At 41.6% G+C, this 23,129-nt stretch overlaps 1 protein-coding gene across 8 annotated transcripts in view; it reads right to left on the bottom strand.

Annotated features, from left to right (window-relative positions):
- The window catches only part of SH3KBP1 (SH3 domain containing kinase binding protein 1), a 328,394-nt gene that overhangs the window by 83,726 nt on the left and 221,539 nt on the right, over window positions 1-23,129 (bottom strand). For all 8 annotated transcript variants that reach the window (XM_075913646.1, XM_075913587.1, XM_075913595.1 and 5 more), the window contains one exon: window positions 5,375-5,469. In XM_075913646.1, coding sequence (XP_075769761.1) covers window positions 5,375-5,469 — 95 coding nt within the window. The remainder of the gene's footprint in view (window positions 1-5,374; window positions 5,470-23,129) is intronic.

The raw sequence follows: 23,129 nt of genomic DNA, 5'->3' as shown, positions 1-23,129 counted from the left end.
TGATTCTAGAATCTTAATAAATACTTGTGCAACTATATAAAAATATGAGTAAAAAAATCCATCTAGATTTTTATATTGCATCCATCTTGTGATATCCGAGACTTGCATTCAAAGGGCTCAACCTATCATTAGTCATAAAACTTAGTTATTGGGATTGAGAACTTCTTAAGGCAATATATAACTATTTGTTAAAGATCTTTACAAAAGAGGAGCTACAATTACTCTAATTCAGTAAATAAGCTAGGATTCTTAAAAACTACCTCAGTTAAAAATTAGCAAGAGCTTACACCGACTGGCAAACTCACCACCTGGGAAGGTAGAAGAAAAATATCTCACAATCATCTAGTCCAGGGTTGGGCAAAAGGGTCTCTGTGAGCCAGATCTGGCCCACCAGGTGAGTTGATCTAGCCCACAGAGGTTCTACCGCTCCCCCGCACCCAGGCCAATTAGGGCAGTAGGCCTGTCTTCTCCCTGCCCTCCTATCGGCTGGCTATCCTCTGACCTCAGGACTCCCTCCTGCCAGGTGGGGGAAGAGGGGAATCGTCAATCTCTGCGGCTCCGTGACCAACACAGGGAAGTCCCAAGCCCCAACAGAAGCCACACAGTGGAAGGGGGAGGGGGAGGGCAAGGGAAACCCCAAGCCACTGTAAAACTGGTTGCAGGGAGGAGAATCCACTTCAGGTAACTGGTGTAGTGACTCATAAATTGTAAGGACAGTCCTGGGTCCAGCTTATTTTGGACTGTCTGTCTGGGAGGAAGAATGCTCGGTAGAGACTCCAGCCCAATATCGGCGAGGAGTCCTGTGGCACCTTATAGACTAACTGAAGTGTAGGAGCATAAGCTTTCGTGGGCAAAGACCCACTTTGTCAGATGCATGTAGTAGAAATTTCCACTACATGCATCTGACGAAGTTTGTCTTTGCCCACGAAAGCTTATGCTCCTACACTTCAGTTAGTCTATAAGGTGCCACAGGACTCCTCGCCGCTTTTGCAGATTCAGACTAACACGGCTACCCCTCTGATACTTGACAGCCCAATATACAGTTCAGCCACTACTACATGAACCAGAGATTCTGAAGTCCAGGCATGAGACCAGTTGCCTACAGCCAGCAGACAGGAATCAGTGCCCCAACAAGCTACCTGTGCAAAGGAGCTCGGAGACTCTGATGACAAATCGACCCCATGTTCAGGACTCGTGGTAGGAAGTGGCCCAGGGAGGATAGATGAGTGATATTTCCTACCCAAGGAAAGTCAGTATGTTGTGGTAGGATCCTCACTGGCAGAGTGGTGACCATACACGTATCAGATAGGGCCCTGGGCTGGTACCCACTCTTTATTGTCCCGGGTCTCTGGGCCACATGGCCCAAACCCAAGGGAAACTGCTCTGCCTCCTGGCCTCTAGGCCACACTGCCTCTAATCCAAAGCCAGTCATCTTGACCCTCACCATTGAGCTGTGCTGCCTTTATCTAAAAGATCATCTGATAGTAGTCGCGGTGATATCACAACCCTACAACAAGATGGAGTTTTCATACCCCGTGACGCATTAGAATGAATTACCAAGGGAAATGGTAGAATTTCCATCTCCCGATATCGTGAAATCAAAACCGGATGCCTTTCTGGAAGATATGCAGTAGTCATATACAAGTTAGGGTTTAGTGAAACACAAGTTACTGGGTGAACTACAGGGGTACCTGAGTGAAATGTAATTTGCAGAAAATCAGACTAGGTGTATCTAACAGTCCCTTCTGGCCTTAAACTATGAATTTAAGTAATCAGTAGAATCAGAATTTAGGTAATCGGTAGCAAATTTGACATGCTTTGATGAAATATTGCACATGCAGCAAAAATTATCATGTTTACTGAACAAAATAATTCTGTGTAGAGATTCACTTGCAATGTTCACTCAGCAGAAAAACTACCACAGGGAAATAAATACATCTCATTGAACCTGCACATTTAATGTCCATATTCCAAATAAAACCAGATTAGCCAACAAACGTGAGGTGGTTCTGATAACAGCCAGAATTAAAAGATGCAAATTGTAACCACTGTACTCATGTGACAACTTGGCAACTCACTGTCACAGCTGTGGCCAGCACTTTTGCTTGCCAAAATTCACATTCTTGCCTATCCAACAACAATATGACCTTTTAATTGCAAGACACTGGTCTAGCCCAGTAGTATACTGAAGTCAATGAAAGCTGAACTTAGTAGGATAGGAACAGAAGGATAAGAACAAGGGAGCAAGGAGTCAAAGATGCACGAACTTCATTTTCATGCATGTTTAACAAATAACTTTTATTCATATGTAGGCAAGAAAGAAAAAGAAGTGTCATTTATTTCATCACCTACAATTAATTCAGTCTTGAACATTTACTCCAGTCATTCAGAAAATGACTGTTTCACTAACACTTCTGATCACAGCAGTACAACTTCAGTTGCATTTGGTTACATGAATATTTCATCAACCCCCATCTCAACGAAGACCTAGTTTGGTGCTTTATTTTTAGTCAAACCAGTCAATGGAAAGTCACAAGATATGGAAATAATCCAAGTGTAAAAAATAAAATCGAGGGCACGTATAATCACCACAATAACTGAAAGGAAAAAAAAAAGAAAGACAACTGATAGACAGTTACTAACAGTTTATTCTTCTAACAACCTTCTCAGTAAATCAAATTATTTTAGAAAAGGAACTTATTCTGTGAGCTCATTCCTTTTTTCCTAAATATAGATAATGCATAAGGTACTGTGGTTAAACAACCATGCTTCTTCCATAGTCATTTTCTAAGGGCCTGATTTTGCAAACACCTAAAATCACCATCATAAAAGGTGCTGACACTTCAGTTATAACATAAGGGCTTTGACTACACTGCAAGTTTTTGCAGCAGAAAATATGCTAATGAGAGACTAATTAGCATGAGTCACAATGCTATTAGCGTATTTTCTGCCAATTCTTTTTGCGCAAGGGGTTTTTGCACAAAAAGAAGCAGTGTAGCCGTGGGAATACTCAGAGTCCCAAAGGAAATTTTGTAAGGGCCTTTAGAACTCAGTAAGACAACTAATGTTATTCTTTAAAGACTATGGCTCTTAAATTCTTGCATGAAATAATGTTATGTGATGCTCACTCACTTGTTGATTTCAGTGTCTGTATACAAGGCTGACATGGTCATTGCACATGCTCAAATGACTGAAACCCAGAATTTGTGAGTGAACATTTATTGCAAATAAAAAGGTATTTTAGCAGTTACTATTTTGAGAGAAAATTAAATACAAAATAGGCTATTTTTTTCTGGTTGACTTGAAGTTTCTTAAATTGCTATATTAGATCAAACTTTTTTTTTAAAGAATCCATATTTGTCCCATATCCACTATATATCTATCAGAGAAGAGAAAAGTTGAATTATTAGGGAAAATGTCTGGAAAGATTTTTTTTTTTTTTAAAGGAAAAAAAAAGTTGACGGATCCTTTAATTACAAGATTATTTTTTTCTGCTCTGGAAGCCAGTGTCTTCCTGGCCAATCAGGAATACGTAGTATGGCTTCATTACGTGACTATCAGTGTAAACTTTTACAGGAAGTTGAGAATTCTGGAATTATTAGCAAGATAAAAGGTAGTTCTTAAAGACAGTTCTTATAGCTTCTTGAGACTGGAAACACTGTCTATCATCCACCCCTCAGCGCGCCTGTTGAAGGCATTCCAGTAAATCACAGCATGCATTTAAAATGTGGTATTTTTGAAGAAATATGTTCTCTTTTAGTATAAAACAAGCTCTATCTTCTGAATAGATACCATTTCAGAGTCCAGTTAGATTGCTAAAAAAGTCTGACTTTTGTTGCTGAAGAGTTGAAAGGTAAAAATAACACTGCAATCTTACTATATATTTTAGAAATGTGCATCGGTCTCTGTGAGTCCATTTAGTCAAGAACTCTTCCTAAATTGTAAGAGCAAAGATCACCACATTTGGTATGCAGCTTCCTTTTATCCTAATTTAAAGCAAGGTCAGGGTCTGGTTGTACCAGGACAATGGTGTGTGCCTGGAATTAGATTGTTTCTCATAAAATGGAAAGGAATGGGTCTGGCAGGAGGGACAGTTATACTGCAGAACGACCACATGGGGATAGCAAGGGGACAGAGATGGGAACCAGGACAGCTATAACTGGGCTAGTAGGGGGAACAATGGAAAATGCTTGACCTCTGCTAAGGACATTGCAAAGGGCAGCCAACTACTGTAGCTAACACTAAACTAAATCTAAATGTATCACCTCTACAATATGCAATGAAGAGTTCTCAAAAACTGAGACGAAAGTCTGAGGGGAAGACACCACACAGAGCTCAGGCTCTAAGGCCATGGGGTAGTAAAAAGGAACTGAGGGAGTCAGGGTGGCATCACCTTTATGTGGCTTAGGGAAGAGCTGTTATAAAGCAAATGGAACAATAAACAATCAAATTCAAGAAAAAGTGATGGTTCAAGTAAAGCGGTGACTCATGTTTACTAACTTTAGTCTAAATGGAACAAAACAAATTTCATTTCTCCCAATTAATATTGATTGCAAATTGATAATAAACTGCAACAAATGCAAAATACTCCACTTAGGAAGGAACAATCAGTTTCACACATGCAGCATGGGAAGTGACTGAATGGGAAGGAGTACTCCAGAAAGGGATCTAGGAGTCATAGTAGACCACAAACTAAATATGAGCCAACAGTGTGATGCTGTTGCAAAAAAAGCAAACATGATTCTGAGATGCATTAACAGGAGTGTTTTGAGCAAGACACGAGAAGTCGCTGATTAGGTCTCAATTGGAGTATTGTGTCCACTTATGGGCACCACATTTCAAGAAAGATGGAGAAATTGGAGAAGGTCCAGAAAAGAGCAACAAGAACGATAAAAGGTCTAGAGAACATGAGGGAAGACTGAAATAATTGGGCTTGTTTAGTTTGGAAAGGAGAAGACTGAGAGGGGACATGGTAGCGGTTTTCAGGTATCTAAAAGTGTCTCATAAGGAGGAGAGAGAAAAATGGTTCTCCTTGGCCTGTTCATTTCATGTGTTTAATCATATTAAAGTCAACCAGTTTGACTGTGTGTAAAAACATTATGACCCATTATCTTTGGGCTAGTTGGGGTTTTTGCTTGTTTTTGTTTTTAAATGTAATTAACAAATGCTTGTCATTTTTTAAAAAGCACATATTCACAAAGAGAAAAAGAAATGAAACCCCAACCCAACCACGATAAAAAGTCAAACCAATGCTAACCAAAACAAACCCATCAGCAATCTACTCAATACAGACATACAGCAAACTACACTGCTGTACTGATACATATTTTTGAAAGCTGTATTCTGGTTTATGAAGGGATAATGCTATCTTTACCTTATTGATAAGTATGACGATATCGCCTTCTTTGATTGTCAGTTCATCTTCATTCTGTGCTTCATATGGAAATATTACTTTGCAATACTCCTTGACTGAAAGGAAAAATGTGCAATTCAATAAATGACAATCTTATAACATTGTTTATCCGACTATTTCACATAAATATATTTACACTATACTTTGGTAAGTGTCTGTATAAGGTGCTATTTTATCTTTTTCCATTTGTTTCTTTCTATACTGTAAGATCTTCACAAACTACATTAAATATTCAGAAGATCTGTATTGACAATTCCTGCATTTATCAGCTGGGGGGGGGGGGGGGGGGGAAGACAGATTTGTAGAACCCCAAAACAAAATAAAAAAAATACACTCTAGCCTGCCACATGCCATGAACCATTTCCATAAAAAAAAGTAAGCATTTGTTATTCCCATCAGTGTTGCTGTATGTCTTTCCAAAGGCTCACAGCAATTAGAGATAGAAAAGACTCAGGAGGCCACACAGGCCATTTATTCTCCTCCCTAAATAAGATGCTAGATATTTCTAATCTGGTAACTCAAAATAATCATAAATAAAATGCCATGATTATTCTCAAACATTGCCTCGAAGATCCACATCATTAATGGATATTTTCCAACTTTATTACTATAAAGATTTTTCTCCCTTTCTTTCTTCAGTGTCTATAAATAAGGTGTCAGTTCTCAAATACCAACCACTCCTACTCCTAACATCAACACACCTGTCACAAAAAAGCAGTTAATTATGACTTGTTGCTATGCAGCAAAGACAGGTGTGCCAATCCTCATTAAGGATCTACAAGGTAATGGGAACATTCATTTCTGGTTTTAGAATATATATAAAAATATACAATATTTTAAATAAGAGCACTTTACTAGAAAGCTGGGGCTGATGCAGATTAATATGAAGCAATTTCAAAATATGCATATATATTGCATATGCATGCATATTGCAAAATATGCATGTATATACACATACATATATGACAGTGCATGGAAATTCATGGTGCTTTAGCAATTAGACTGTTTTAATGGGGGCCAAGGGCTTTTTCTGGTTCACATATTACTCCTCAGCAGGGGATGAATTCTTAGTAGCTGTGATGCAAGAATATCAAGAGCTGACTCATAGCTCTATTCTTGCCAGCCAGGAAAATTAATACATAAACCATCAGTTTGTAATCTTTTTCCTCCTCTGAAGAAATAATGATCTAGAAAGGAAGATGAACATCCCCCTAGAAAGATCCTCCGACAAGAACCAAGGAGGAATTCTTCTGCTACTTTCCAGAAATAGAGAACATCTTCCAATAACAATTTACAAACACTACTATTTATATATTGGTCAGAAATGGGGATGTGAACGTGTAACCGTGTACATGGTTAACAGATGAGCCTAGGCTCCCTGGTTAACATTCATGGTCACATGCAGGCTCCCTGAATTCACCAGCTCCTAGGGAGATGCCAGGCAGATGGGAGCAGATATGTGTGGGGAACAGGCTTAAAAGGCTGCTCCCCATGCACATTGCCTCTGGGGAGACGTCTGCCCCCAGCATGTAACCATGTAACCACTGAAATTATTCAACGGTTACACAATTGCTTAAACTCATTTTAACATCTCTAGTCAAAATAAAAGATCATACTCTAGGGATTCAGCATGGGAGAGGCTATGTCCCACAATTAGGATTTGAGGTGGGATGGAAAAAGTTAATTTCCTGTCTGGAGGTTGAAACCTCAGTCTCTTCTCTGGGGCTAAGCAAGGAAGTTACCGCAGCTCAACATCTTAAGCACTTCCTCTATGATGCCTGCCACCATACTACTGTAAAAGGGATTAGGCAGAATGGTAGAGACATGAGGGTGGAAGGCTTTAATGCACTGATCTAGAGCTAGTTGTGGAGTAAGTGAATCACAGGGGAGAGACACACTGATATAATCCACTATATTCTTGTCATTTCCTTTGCATGTAGGCAATCTTAAATCATCATCGTTATCATAATTTTGTATTTACAGAATCTCTTCATCCTGAAAGGTTTTGACAAATAACAGATATCTTAAATGTATGCTGAGCTGGTATCAATTTAAGACTGTACTGTAAAAAAAAGTGTGTATAGCATCTTGTGTAAAGCCTCTTGTTATTAGGCAGGACCTTAGTGATTCATTTTTATGAAACGGAACGGAATGTTGGGAGGGGCTATTGGAGGAAGTGATTTTCCTTCATGAATGTGACTCAGGAGACTTTGCATTCTCAGGTGCAAAAATTACTCCTCCATGAATTAATTGGATGTTATGTTCTCACTATCAGGTAGAAAACAATTTGCAGCAGTCTACAGTGAATCAACAGAAAAGGTATTACATTAGAATTAAAATCTCAGTTGTCTCAAAGAAGAGCTTGCAGAAAAGAGCAATCAATGTAGGTCTTAGTAACCCTTACGAGTGCATAGTGATATGGGTTACTGCATTAAAAGGATGAATCAACTTTCAAGCTTCTGGAAATGCTGTTTAAGACGAGCAAAAATAAGCAATTAAGAAGCTAAAGAGTTCATACACATAAAATCACATTAACAAAATGAGATAATATTCTACCTTTCTTCACCACATTCAGACTTCCATAAATCACTTGAGCACAATATAACAACAGGATTGAAATATATTTACTTTCAGCAACTGCATTTAGATTGAATTAAAAAGGGACCAACTCTAATCTCAGACCCACAGCATATATGTATACAGAAATATAATCTCCTGAGACATGTTAACACATGCCACAAAGCTGAGATCAGAATCAAGCCCAATAAATTAAATGGGATGCTGGTTTTCCAGCCTCTTACACTAATTGCCAACAAAGAGGTGAGAGACATTGGATATTTACCCTGAAAAACTGATTTCTGAAGACCACAATGGAATTTATTTTTTAAAAATGAGATTAGCAGTAAATGATGCTTAAAACAATGGCTATCACTAGAAATCTGCTAAATTACTACTGTAGACAATAACAAAATAGGCATAAAGCAAACTCTCTACCTCTTCATCAAAAAAAGTTTGTACAGTCCCTATATTTAGTACTCCTAGCCATCACTTTTGAACCTCCTTCTTCATCAGCTTCACACTGTAGACTAGAATAGTATACAAGGCACACAAATCAGCAGCTCTCTTAAGTGTCACCAAATGACTTGAAACTTCGCTCTGAACTATTATAAAGATATATTTTTACAATAACATACTCTTCAAAACTCCTAAACATATGCATACGTATGTCTTCATGGCTGGGGAGATTCCCAAACCTGAGCCATTGTCCCAGATTGCAGTGTCATTAGAGGAGGTTTTGGAACAAACTGATAAATTTAATAATAACAAGTCATGAGGAGAAGATGACATTCACCCAAGAGTTCTGAAAGAACTCAAATAGGAAATTTCAGAACTATTAATTGTGATTGGTAACTTATCCTTTGAATCAGTTTATGAACCCAATGACTGGAAGATAGCTAATGTGATACCAATATTTTTAAAAGGCTCTAGAGGTGATCCTGGCAATAACGTTAATATCAGGAAAATTAGTTGAAACTATAGTAAAGAATAAAATTGTCAGATACATAGATAAACATAATCTGTTGGGAAAAGTCAACAAAGTTTCTGTAAAGGGAAATCATGCCTTACTAATCTAGTTCTTTGAGGGGATCAGCTAACGTGTGTACAAGGGGGATCTAGTTGATATAGTGTACTTAGATTTCAAGAAAGCTTTTGACTAGGTTCCTCACCAAAGGCTCTTAAGTAAAGTTAGTTATCATGGGATAAGAGGGAAGGTGCTCTCATGGATTGATAACTGGTTAAAAGACAGGAAACAAAGGGCAGGAATAAATGGTAAGTTTTCAGAATGAAGAGAGGTAACTAGCGGTGTCCCCCAAAGGTCCGTCCTGGGACCAATCCTATTCAATGTATTTATAAATGATCCAGAGAAAGGGGTAAACAGTGAGGTAGCAAAATTTGCTGATGATACTAAACTGCTCAAGATAGTTAAGACCAAAGCAGACTGTGAAGAGCTTCAAAAAGATCTTACCAAACTAAGTGATTGGGCAACAAAATGGCAAATGAAATTTATTGTTGGTAAATGTAAAATAATGTACATTGGAAAAAAATAATCCCAACTATAGATACAATATGATGGGGACTAATTTAGCTATAACTACTTCAAAGAGAGATCTCGGTGTCATTGTGGATAGTTCTCAATGTGCAGAGGCAGTCAAAAAAGCAAACAGAATGTTAGGAATAATTTAAAAATGAATAGAGAACATCTTATTGCTTCTATATAAAACCATGGTGCACCCACACCTTGAATACTGTGTACAGTTTTGGTCGCTTCATCTCAAAAAAGATATATTGGCACCGGAAAATGTTCAGAAAAAGGCAACAAAAATGAGTAGGGGATTTGGAATGGATCCCATATGAAAAGAGATTAAAAAGACTGGGACTTTTCAGCTTAGAGAAGAGAAGACTAAGGGGGATATGATAGAGATCTATAAAATCATGACTAGTATGGAAAAAATGAACAAGGAAAAGTTATGTACTTCTTCCCATAATATAAGAACTTGGGGTCACCAAATGAAATTAATAGGCAGCAGGTTTAAAACAAATAAAAGGAAGTTTGTCTTTACTCAGTGCAGTGTCAACCTGTGGAACTCCTTACCAGAGGATGTGGTGAAGGCTAAAATTTGAACAGGGTTCAAAAGAAAGCTAGATAAATTCATGGAGGTTAGGTACATCAATGGCTAATAGCCAGGATGGGTAGGAACAGTGACCCTAGCCTCTGTCAGAAGTTGGGAATAGGTGATGGGAGAGGGATTGCTTGAAGATTCCCTTTTGTGTTCACTCCCTCGGAGGCATCTGGCATTGGCCACTGACAAAAGACAGGATATTGGGCTAGATGAACCTTTGGTCCGACCCAGTATGGCCATTCTTATGTTCACACACAAATTTTTGCAAAGAAATACTGGGGTCAGAGGGGAAGATGAAGACATGCAATTTGACGATTTTCAGTCCATACTAGGGACGTATAAGTTTTATCGGTTAACCTTATTGGTTAAACTCCTGGCCACCGCTGCCAGCCTAGGGGACCAGTAGCTGTGGAGCATTTAACTGTGAAACTGATTGAATTTCCAGCCCCAGAGTGAGGTTATGCCCCTGAAATCCAATTGATAGAATCCCAGAGCAGCTGGCTGATCCACTGGACTTACTTAAACCAACAAGAGAAACGGGAGCGTGTTCTGGACTATGTCTTGTGTTTTCTGTTCCTGTAGCTTGATTTCCTGGAATACTGACCTGGCTTGACTCTTGGCATCTGACTTGTGATTCCTCATTCCCAGTTTTTCTCTTGCCTCTGACACTATTATCACGACTCAGCCTAACTCTGGTTCCCAAATAGTGGTTCTGACCTCTAATTTGTCGTCTTCTTCTGACCTTCCAGTATCCTGACCCTGCTGATTTTTGACTCTGGTCTATGGAGATCACCGGGTATAACTGGTCTGGCTTCTTATGAGCAGGCTATAATAATTATATAATTACAAGAACACCATCAAATTGCTTTCAGAGAGATATTTGAGCACTATATTGCATACACTATCTTTACTTGGGGATGTATACTTGCTGATACCAATAGTTTTTCTCGAGTTCCCATAAACAAACCCATTCATTAAATGGAAATAATGACCACATTTTTCATGATTCTTTTCAATTAACTGTATTTTATTCATATGGAAAATTGTCCTTTGATTTTCATTTTTACTCACCCCTTGGAAAGTTTCTAAAACTTCTGCTCTCTCATTATCAGAACGTCTAACAATTTTATTAGCCCCAACTAGGTGTGAAATGTGACCCCTCTTGTTCTGAATTCCCTTCGTTACTCTAATTTGCCCATATATATCTTTATTTATTTGCTCACAGTACTTCTTCCAGCTCTCTCTGATACCATAATTCCTTTGTGCTCTTGCCTTTTACACTTTATCAGATACTGTGTATTAATTGCATGTTTTCTTTTTTAACTGGCTTTGTTCCTTTCTTTAACTGCCATTTTGCACCACCATGGACGTGAGTTCTTTGACAGTTACTTCAATATCTTAGGTATGCCTAGAATGGCTGCTGCTATTATTCATTTATTATACTGCAAATAGCTACCAATTAGCTTTCTTAACATTCCAGATGGGTAATCTTTCATCACTTTCAACCTTACCTTGCCCTTGATAAGTAATAAGCATAGGGAAATGATTACTTCCCATTCCTTGTTCCTTATGTATTTCCCAGCTGCATCTATTTGCAATATCTGCTGTTATAATTTCCAGGCCTAAGCAAGAAAGACTGCCATCTGCTGTATTACATTGATCTGAGGTGTCATTCTTTAAAACCATTACATTTTTCATCAAACTCTCTGTTTGAGGGAGCCATGTCAAGAAGAAAAATATATTTGACTCATTTAAAGTGCATTCCTCAGGCCACATCCTGTGATTTAAAAAACACAGTATTTTAACCTGGCCTTTTATTATGGAGAGGACTCCCTCTCCAGCTGCCTCCTGTCACCTCTGATGCAGTCCAAATAGCAGCCCTGATGTGATCCAGAGGTGCCCATAAGCAGCTGCTATACCTTATTTACTGCAGCAGCTCAGGAGCTCCCTCTATGGCCATTTGCTACATCTCTAGCAAGAAAGCAGAGGGTTTGCGGCTACTCTATTACCAGCTTGCCCACCAGGCTGAGGGAATCCCAGGGAGAATGAACAGGGGTTCAACTGGCTGTGTCTAATCATGGAGTAAAAAATGGTCCCCACTTCCACACAACTGCCTAGGACAGTGGGAAAAATGAAGACAATCATCGAACTAACAGTTCTCTGATTCTCTACCACAGCCTGAACCTCAGGTACAGGTTATATGTAAGCAGGAGAATGGTCCTGCTATTGTGGGGAACTTTCCCGACTTCTATAGCACCCCGGTGAAACAGACCAGCGAAAGGATCTGAGTCCCCGCTTTCACTTCTTTTACGCAAAGGCCTCTTTTACCCTGATCCTGAGGGCTCCCCTTCCACTCTCCTGAGTAGCAGAGTCCTCGAAATCCCAACAAGGCTGGGCCTAGGTTTTCTGGGGCTTAATCCCCGACCTTATAAGTCACTTGGAGCAGGGGCTAGGGTTTCCCCACTCCGGGGTGCTCTCTTCATGCTCATAGACTCATAGACTTTAAGGTCAGAAGGGACCATTATGATCATCTAGTCTGACCCCCTGCACAGTGCAGGCCACAGAATCTCACCCACCCCTCTTAGAATAATCCTCTCACCTATGTCTCAGATATTGAAGCCTTCCAATACTTTGAAGGCCCCAACATGCAGAGAGTCCTTCAGCTGTGATCTGTGCCCAGTGCTACAGAGGAAGGCGAAAAACCTCCAGGGCCTCTGCCAATCTACCCTGGAGGAAAATTCCTTCCTGACCCCAAATATGGCGATCAGCTAAACCCTGAGCATGTGGGCAAGACTCACCAGCCAGACACCCAGAAAGTTCTATAGCAACTCCTATCATCCCTCCATTGACCTATTTCCAACTGGAAATGAATGGTCAATTAGTTACCAAGATCATGTTATTTCATCCAACCATCCCCTTATCATAGAATCAGAACTGGAAGAGACCTCAGAAGGTCGTCAAGTCCAGCCCTCTGCTCTAGGCAGGACCAATCCCATCTAAATCAACCCGGCCAGGGCTTTGTCAAGCCGAGACTTAAACACCTCTAGGGATGGAGACTCCACTACTTCCCTAGGTAACCCATTCCAATGCTTCACTACCCTCCTAGTAAAATAGTTTTTCCTAATATCCAATCTGGACCTCTCCCACCACAACTTGAGACCATTGCTCCTTGTTCTGCCATCTGTCACTACTGAGAACAGCCTCTCTCCATCCTCTTTGGAACCTCCCTTCAGGAAGTTGAAGGCTGCTATCAAGTCCCCCCTCACTCTTCGCTTCTGCAGACTAAACAGACCCAAGTCCCTCAGCCTCTCCTCGTAGGTCATATGCTCCAGACCCCTAATCATTTTGGTTGCCCTCCGCTGGACCCTCTCCAATGCGTCCGCATCCTTTTTGTAGTGGGGGGCCCAGAACTGGACACAGTACTCCAGATGTGGCCTCACCAAAGCCGAATAAAGGGGAATAATGACATCTCTGGATCTGCTGGCAATGCTCCTCTTAATGCATCCTAATATGCCATTAGCCTTCTTGGCTACAAGGGCACACTGTTGACTCATATCTAGCTTCTCATCCACTGTAACCCCCAGGTCCTTTTCTGCAGAACTACTACTTAACTGGTTGGTCCCCAGCCTGTAACTATGCTTGGGATTCTTCCGTCCCAAGTGCAGGACTCTACACTTGTCTTTGTTGAATCTCATGAGATTTCTAGTGGCCCAATCCTCCAATTTGTCTAAGTCACTCTGGACCCTATCTCTGCCCTTAAGCGTATCTACCTCTCCCCCTAGCTTAGTGTCATCTGCAAACTTGCTGAGGGTGCAATCTATCCCCTCATCCAGGTCATTAATAAAGATATTGAACAAAACCGGTCCTAGAACCGAACCTTGGGGCACTCCACTAGAAACCGACTGCCATCCTGACATCGAACCGTTGATCACTACCCGCTGGGCCCGGCCTTCTAGCCATCTTTCTATCCATCTTACCGTCCATTTATCCAATCCGCATTCCCTTAACTTGCTGGCAAGAATATTGTGGGAGACCGTATCAAAAGCCTTGCTAAAGTCAAGGTATATAACATCCACTGACTTTCCCATGTCCACTGAGCCAGTTACCTCATCATAGAAGCTAATCAGATTGGTCAAGCACGACTTGCCCTTTGTGAATCCATGCTGACTATTCCTGATCACTTTCCTCTCATTCAAGTGTCTCAAAATGGATTCCTTTAGGATCCCTTCCATGATTTTTCCAGGAACCGAGGTAAGACTGACCGGCCTATAGTTCCCTGGATCGTCCTTCTTCCCTTTTTTGAAGATGGGCACTACATTTGCCTTTTTCCAATCATCCGGGATTTCGCCCGATCTCCACGACTTTTCAAAGATAATGGCCAAAGGCTCCTCAATGACATTTGCCAACTCCTTCAGTACCCTTGGGTGCATTAAGTCTGGACCCATGGATTTGTGTACGTTTAGTTTTTCTAAATAGTTCCTAACCTGTTCTTTACCCACCAAGGGCTGTCCATCTTCTTCCCATCTTGCGTCGCTTAGCACAGGAGTCCAGGAGCCGACCTTGTCCGTGAATACAGAGGCAAAGAAAGCATTGAGTACTTCAGCTTTCCCCACATCCTCTGTCACTAGGTTACCTCCTTCATCCATTAGGGACTGCACACCCTCTCTGATCACCTTCTTTTTGTTGACATGCCTGTAGAAACCTTTCTTGTTATCCTTCACATCCTTAGCCAGTCGCAACTCCATTTGCGCTTTCGCCTTCCTGATAACCCCCCGGCATTCTCAAACTATACATTTAAGCTCCTCCCTAGTCATTTGTCCAAGTTTCCACTTTCTGTAAGCTTCCTTTTTGTGCTTAAGTACACCAAGGATTTCCCCTGTAAGCCAATCCGGTCTCCTACCAGGTTTGCCTCTCTTGCTACGTGTCGGGATGGTTTCTTTCTGTGCCTTCAATAAGGCTTCTTTAAAATACTGCCAGCTGTCCTGGACTCCTTTCCCCTTCATGTTAACATCCCAGGGGATTCTTTCCATCAGATCTCTGAGGGAGTCAAAATCTGCTTTTTTGAAGTCCAAGGTGTGTATTTTACTACTCTCTTTTCTTCCTTTGGTCAGGATCCTGAAATCTACCATCTCATGATCACTGCTTCCCAGGTTGTCACCCACCTCTACGTCCCCTATTAGTTCCTCCCTGTTTGTGAGGAGAAGGTCAAGCTGTGCACGGCCCCTGGTCGGATCCTTCAGCACTTGTACCAAGAAGTTATCCCCAACATTCTCCAAAAACTTCCTGGATTGCCTGTGTACTGCCGTATTGGTTTCCCAACAGATGTCAGGGTGATTAAAGTCCCCCATGAGAACCAGGGCCTGCGATCTGGAAGCTTCGCTCAGTTGTTCGAAGAAAGCCTCATCTACCTCATCCACCTGGTTCGGTGGCCTGTAGCAGACACCAACCACAACATCACTGCTGTTTGCTCCTTTAAACCTGACCCATAGACTTTCAACAAGTTTTTCTCCCTCTTTATACTGGAGTTCAGAGCAATCATAGTGCTCTCTTACATATAGTGCAACTCCTCCTCCTTTTCTCCCCTGCCTATTCTTCCTGAACAATCTATACCCTTCCATGACAGCGCTCCAGTCATGCGAGTCATCCCACCAAGTCTCTGTTATCCCAATTAAATCATATTTCTTGGCCTGGGCCAGGGCCTCCAGTTCTTCCTGCTTGTTGCCCAGGCTTCTCGCATTAGTGTACAAACACTTCAGGTAACCAGTTGATTGCACTATCTTCTCCATTCGAAACTGGGGTCCTCCTTTCTCGCTCCTTGCTCTATGCATTTTTTCCCGGTATCCGACTTTCCCACTCCCCTCAGGGTTTTGGTCACCGTCCCCCGATGAACCTAGTTTAAAGCCCTCCTCACTAGGTTCGCAAGCCTGCCCGCGAAGATGCTCCTTCCTCTCTTCGTTAGGTGGATCCCATCTCTTCCTAACAATCCTTCCGCCCGGAACAGAGTCCCATGGTCGAAGAAACCAAAGCCCTCTCTGCGACACCACCTGCGCAACCACGCATTTACGTTCTCAATTCGACGATCCCTGCCCAGTCCTTTCCCTTCAACAGGGAGGATGGACGAGAACACCACTTGCGCTCCAAAGTCTTGGATCCTTCTTCCCAGCGCTACATAATCCGCAGCAACCCGCTCAAGGTCATTCTTGGCCGTATCATTCGTTCCTACATGGAGAAGCAGGAAGGGGTAGCGATCTGAAGGTTTGATCAGCTTGCTAAGCCTCTCAGTGACATCCCGAATGCGAGCTCCCGGTAAGCAGCACACCTCTCGAGATTCCAGGTCCGGACGGCAGAGGGATGGCTCAGTCCCTCTTAGGAGGGAGTCCCCGACCACCACCACCCGTCGTTTCCTTTTGGGGGTGGTGGCCGTGGAACCCCCATCCCTAGGACTACGCATCCCATGCCTTTCAGTAGATGGTGCTCCCTTCTGGTTTCTACCTTGTGAGGTCCCTTCCAGAGCATTCAGCACTGCAGAGCCTGTGGAGAGAGCTTGAAAGCGATTGCTTACCTCTATAGCATCGGGGGAATCCCGTGCTGGCCTTTTTCCCCTTCTAGAAGTTACATGCTGCCAGTTCTCCTCTTGGTCGCGTACTGCCCTCACTGGCTCCTCTGCCTGCCGTGCTTGAAGGATCAATTGCTGCCTTCTATCGAGGAAGTCTTCATCCTCTCTGATCAAGCGTAAGGTCGACACTTGGGCCTCCAGTCCTCTAATTTTTTCTTCCAAAATCTCGACCAGCTTGCACTTGGTGCAGATGAAATCCGTTCTTTCTTCCGGGAGGAAGACAAACATGGCACACGCCGTGCAGGTAACAACAGCAGCAGACGCATCATCAACCATCGCTGCTGTCCTGGAGAAGGGATTTAAAAAGAAAGACAAGAGAACCTCCCGCCCTTCCCTCTCCCCTTCCCAACTCCCTCTCAAAACTCCCTGTTAGCAATCACCTGTTCGCAAGCTCCTTGGTCGCTTGCCCACTGCCTTATAAAGCCGCTCAGCCAATCAGCAGAGGCTTCTACAATTCAAACTTTAATTAGAAGCCAACAGTTTCCACCTGCCAATCACAGCCCCTACCAATCACAGCACAAACTCTATCAAGGGGAGGGGGGAAGGGGGAAAAAAAAAAAACCTCACTCTCAAACACAGGGGAAAATAAATAAATAAATAAATAAACAAAAAAGAACACACACAACCCTCACTCACAAACACAAGCTCAGCATACAGCAAGAAAGCCCCAAGCACAACACCCACTTCTCCCAAGACTCCTGTATCTACTTCTCCTCTACCTGGAGAACTCTCCCTCTAAAGCCTCACTCAAACGGGGGGGGAGGAGGGGGGAGAAAAAAAAAAAACCCACAAACCACCACACACCAAACAAACACAAGCTCTGCACACACTGAGAAAGCCCCAATAACAAAACACACTTCCCTCAAGAGTCCTGTATCTGCTTCTCCTTCACCTGGAGAACTCCCTCTCAAAACTCCCTGTTAGCAATCACCTGTTCGCCGGATGCTGGATGCTTTCTTGACCCAGTGATCATTATATACAGTTCAAAGCAAATACAATTTATTAAACAGCAACTGATTAAAAAGAAAAGAATAAGGAAAAAATTAGAAAGGTTAAATGAGAACACATAATCCCTGCTCTGTAGCACGGGGACATCACAACCAGAAGTTTGCAGAGTGTAAGGACAGTTCAGAGTCTGTTCCTTGTAGGTCCCAGGGCTCTTTCTCAGGCTCTGGATGTGCTGCAGGGGGGGCTGCAGGTTGGACACGCTTGATATTTTTGGTCTTATTATATATCCCTTTCCTAACGATTCACAATATTTTGTTAGGTTTTTTGATTGCTGCTGCACATTGAGTAAATATTTTCAGAGTACTATCCATCCTGACTGCAAGATCTTTCACCTAATTTACATCCCATCATTTTATATGTATAGTTGGGATTATGTTTTCCACTGAGCAGTCCTTTGCATTTAAGAACACTGAATTTCATCCTCCATTTTGTTGCCTAGTCACCAACTGTTGTGAGATCCCTTTGTAAGTCTTTGCAGTCTTCTTTGGAATTATCTTGAGTAGTTTTATATCATCTGCAAAATTTGCCAGTGTCACACAAAAGTCGTATGTGGATCCTGCAGTTTAGCAGGCCTGGGATGGAAGTTTCCATCCCTGCTGTACCAATCTTAGCATGGTGTAGGATGCTGCAAGCCCAAACAGCAGCTGGGCTTTATCAGCTTGAACCCATGCCTTGAGCTGGGAAACTAATGAGCAGTAAATAAGCTTGACCTCGGTCTCATCTCATAAGAGTGATAAGAATGGCATTAAGCCAGGTACGCGCACACCCGGTAAACAACTGTAGTATAGCTTGTAGCGGTAAACTGAGGCAGTCCATCGTATCTTGCTGAGAACTGAAAACTCAAATCCTAAATTAAGGCCAGGCCTGGGAAGCACAAAGACAGCCGTTAACTTGACCCTGGTCGTCCTGGCAACCACATTCCAAAAGGGCCTCATTTTGATAAGGCTGGTACCAAACAACCGCACGGGATTGTTCTTCATTGTCTGCTTTGTTCCTAGAAAATAAGCTTGGATCCCAAAGATCACGTCAAGGCAATACCACCCCCGCAGGAGATGCATTATATTTCCAGCCGACAAAATGCCATCAACGTGCCTTTGTTTATGTTGGCTTATTTAGCTTGTTAGGAATAATTATTTGTATTAGTGATAATATGCTTAATTGGCGATGGGCAGGGATCCTATATAACCTTTATATTTTATTGGCTTATGTGCTTATCTCATTTCCGCCACTAGACCTATCAAATCACTTCCCCTCTGCCCATCTGCTGCCTATATAATCTAATGTATGTTTTGGTTAAGTTAGTGCTCGCCAGGTTAACTCCTGACAGGTACTCCACCAGCTGTGTGAGCCAAAAATCCCTCTGCTTGTTTTCACCTGCACCCAGTGTGTCCGGAATTATTCCCTACATAGCTAGTGTAGGAAGCTCCGTGCCCATTGAGTTCCATCAGAGACCTTTTACCTCAAAGGGCATCATGAATCCCCCCTCGCTGGAGCCACGTCCACTGCAGCCAGGTGCAAGGTGACTGGAATGGGATTTCCCTCAGACTAAACGGGCGTAAGCATTTCCAAGTGCCTATTACTCTTATATGCATTGCTCTGCCTATGCTTATTTGTATTACTTTGCAGTAGCTGTGCAACCATATGGCAGTTTTAAGCCTGTAAAAGTAGTGACATAGTGAGATTAATAAAAGCAACTATCTATCCCTAATCGACTCTATCTTGAAGCGAATCCACAATCCTGATAGGCCATGGTCCTGTGACTTGACAGTCATCTCAATGTTTATCCTTTTTTTCTAGATCATTTCTGCATATGTCTAACAATACTGGTCCCAGGATAGACCCATGGGGGACTTTAAGGTCAGAAGGGTTCATCATGATCATCTAATTCATCCAACCTTTTGGACACTGCAGGCCACAAAACCTTATTCAACTACTTTTGTAGACACTTAATATCTGGCGGTTTCCTAAATCCACAATACATGACTTAAAGACTTCAAATTACAAGAAAACTACCATTTACACCTTCAGGTGACCCATGCCCCATGCTGCAGAGGAAGGCCACAAAACAAAAACCCATCCACAACCAACAACCCATGGTCTCTGCCAATCTGACCTAAGGTAAAACTCCTTCAGGTTAAATCCTGAGCATGTGGGCAAGATCCACCAGATACCTGCAAAAGGATAGTCTGCAGTAACTCAGAGCCCTCCCCATCTAGTGTCTCATAAGCGGCCACTGGAAATATTTGCTTCTAGCAGTTGCAGATCAGCTACATGACACTGTAGGCAGTTTCACCATACCAACCCCTTGCAAAAAGCACACTAGGATCCAGCTCATGGATCCAAGAGCCTCCTCACAGTTTGGAGCTGGATCAGTAGATTATGCCTTAATCTAGCCCTCTAAAGCTACATCTCCACTGTGGAGCTATTTTGGGATACCAGAAGTATCCCGACATAGCTATTCCGCATCTTTTGAGCAAGCCCATTATTTTCAAATATAACAGGCTCATTACTCCGACGTCCCTGTAAATCACGTTCCATGAGGAATAAGGGACATTTCAGAAAAGTGCTAAATTGTGTTAATTTCGAAATTAACGTGAAATAAGCTACGCAATTTGTGTAGCTCAAACTGCATAGCTAATTTTAAGATAAAGGTGCAGCGTAGGTGAACCCAGAGAGTGGCACAGCATCTGTTCTGTGTAGAACCTTGAGTCTCGTGTCAGGATTCAGATCCCCTTCTACTCATGCTGCATTGAATACTCAACAAAGAGGAAAGAGACACTACGAAGAGACACTACGCTAAGACTGAAGATGGAGTGGATAAATGATGTTACCTAGCATGCTTGGGAAACATTTAGCAACAGCCTAGGACTGGAGACCTTTTGGATTTATGGCAGCCTCTCCAAAAACACACAGAAAATTCTCCTGCTTGATACAACTTTCAAAACCTTAAAAGTATCTGTGAGAACTGTTCAGCTGTTTCTACTTTTCAATTTTTACTTATACCTAGTGGGACAGAAACAATGGCATAAACACAATATTATTATGAATCGTAGGTATTCACACTGATCCATAAATGCTATTGGCCTATACAATTAGTTTATACAGATTGCTACACTGAGACTTATTCAGGAAGTTGTGCTGTCAAGGCACCCTGAGAAATTCTGGATGCATTGTAATCACATAAAAGAGGTGCCAGATGTACAACATAAGAGAATACTCAGGATACTGTACAGCAATTATTTTGGAATAGATTTTTTAACCTAGAGAACATTGGATCACATGCCTGTAGTCCAACTGTTACAGATTAACTATTATTACAAAAACACTTATTTCATATAATATTGGATATTTAAAAAAAATCTTGTTCATGAGTTTTGTTTTCACTGAGCTGTTATTCATTCTTATTAATGTTCTTTATAAGTTAAATACATGATCACTGCAATTGATTTAAGGTTTGTCTCCTATTAAGTTGTTTGGTACTGAGGCACGTCTGCATAATTACATTATGTCAAAGCTTTCTGTAGACTGTAAACAAATTAAAAGTGATGGAATAGATAAAATGGAATCTGTATCAAAATCACTTTGAGGGAGAAAGGTAATAAAAGCTCTTCTGGGAGAGTGCTAGGGTATGCTACAGAGTTCCAGGAGTGGATCCAGACGTGGACAGAGATCTCTAGTATTTTTAATTAAATAAATACTACTTAGAATTGTGTGATAATGGGAGATTTTAATTTCCCAGATAAAGATCGGAGGACAATTTCTACAATTGTGGGGCCTAGATTTCCTGGATATGATAGCTGAATAATTTCCTTACTAAACAGCCACCAAATCAACAAGAGATGATGCCATTTTAGATTTAATATTGGTAAGTATCAACGATCTCATTGGAGAACTGGTTGCCATGGTCAACCTGGGTTTGAGTGATCATGGACTAATTCAGTTTAAATGTAAGGATTTAAAAATTGGTGTGCAATTAGGATTCCTGATTTCAAAAACAAACTTAGCTATCTCTTGGAGATCAAAAATTGTAAGAGAAAATGAGACTAGCTAAAAGCCAAGCAGGGTTGGATCTTGCAAAAGAAATTAAAACCAATAGCAAAAGGTTCGTTAGCCATATAAACAAAACAAGGAAGGAAGGAAGTGGGACTGGTAAACAGGGTGGATATTAGATAATCTAGGGATAAGGTGGAGAGTATATAGTCTAGGCATGGTTCAGCACCTACACAAATACTTTGATTCAGTTTTTAATAAGAGTAATGAGGAGGTTAGGAGTAATGGCAGGGTGGTTAATGGGATATGGAGGGAGAAATTACCATATCTAGATGGAAGTTAAATTCAAACAGCTTAATGGGACAAAACTGGGGAGGGCCCAGATAATATCCATTGAGGAGGACCAGAATACAGTAACAGCTGCCAGGAGCAACCACTCATTGCAATTAGCAAAAGGGGTCATTTGTAAGCGGTGGTCTCTCTTCAAGGGCTTGCTTCCTCCAGAGCTGGGCAGACTGAGAATGATGGCTGTTGGTCAAAGGCACAGTTCTGAAGGCAATGCCATTGTCAGCTGCAGCACAGAAGTAAGGAAGATCATTTCTCCTTCAGATTTGTTTTTATGGCTAGGTGTAAGAAAATATGGATGCTGGTCACAGGTGACAAGTGGTCCCTCTTCAAAGTTAAATCAGGGGGAACACATGCTGTGGCCTCTGCGGGGAGTCACTTGTCACAGATGGTCTCTCTTCAGAAGTGGTCACTAAGGCATATTTTACTGTATCACACAAGAAGGTCTGGATACTGTAAAAACTGGACAAACAAATTGGATGAAATTAAATAGTGCAAATTCAAGCACTTAGGGACCAACAATGAGAATTTTTGCTAGAAATTGGGGACCTATGAGTTGGAAGGGAGAGGAGAAAAAGCTGGGGGTACTGGCTGGTCACAGGATAACTATGAGCCACCAATGTGATGTGTCCATGAAAAAGGCTAATGCAAACCTAGGATGCATCAGGCAAGGTATTTCCAGTCGAGACAGGAAAGCATTACTGTCATTATAAAAAGCACTGGTGAGACCTCATCTGGAATTCAGTATGCAATTCTGGTCTCCCATGTTTAAGAAAGATGAATTCAAATTGAGGAGAAGAGAAGAAGGACTATTGGAATGATCAAAAGAATGAGAACCCACCTTAAGGGAGAAGACTTTAGAAACATGTCTTGTTTAACCTAAACAAATGAAGGCTGCTTTCTGTAAATACAGCAGAATGATAAACACCAGGGAGGGAGAAGAGTTATATAAGTTAAGGGTCAGTGTGGGCAAAAGAAAGAGGGATATAAATTATCCAAAAACTAGTACAGGCTTCAAATTAGGTGAAGGTTTCTAACCATCAGAGGAGAGAAGTTCTGGAACAGCCTTCAAAGG

This window comes from Pelodiscus sinensis, chromosome 1, assembly GCF_049634645.1.
Source record: "Pelodiscus sinensis isolate JC-2024 chromosome 1, ASM4963464v1, whole genome shotgun sequence".
Taxonomy (NCBI): Eukaryota; Metazoa; Chordata; order Testudines; family Trionychidae; genus Pelodiscus; species Pelodiscus sinensis.
This window is presented reverse-complemented; position numbering and strand designations above follow the sequence as displayed.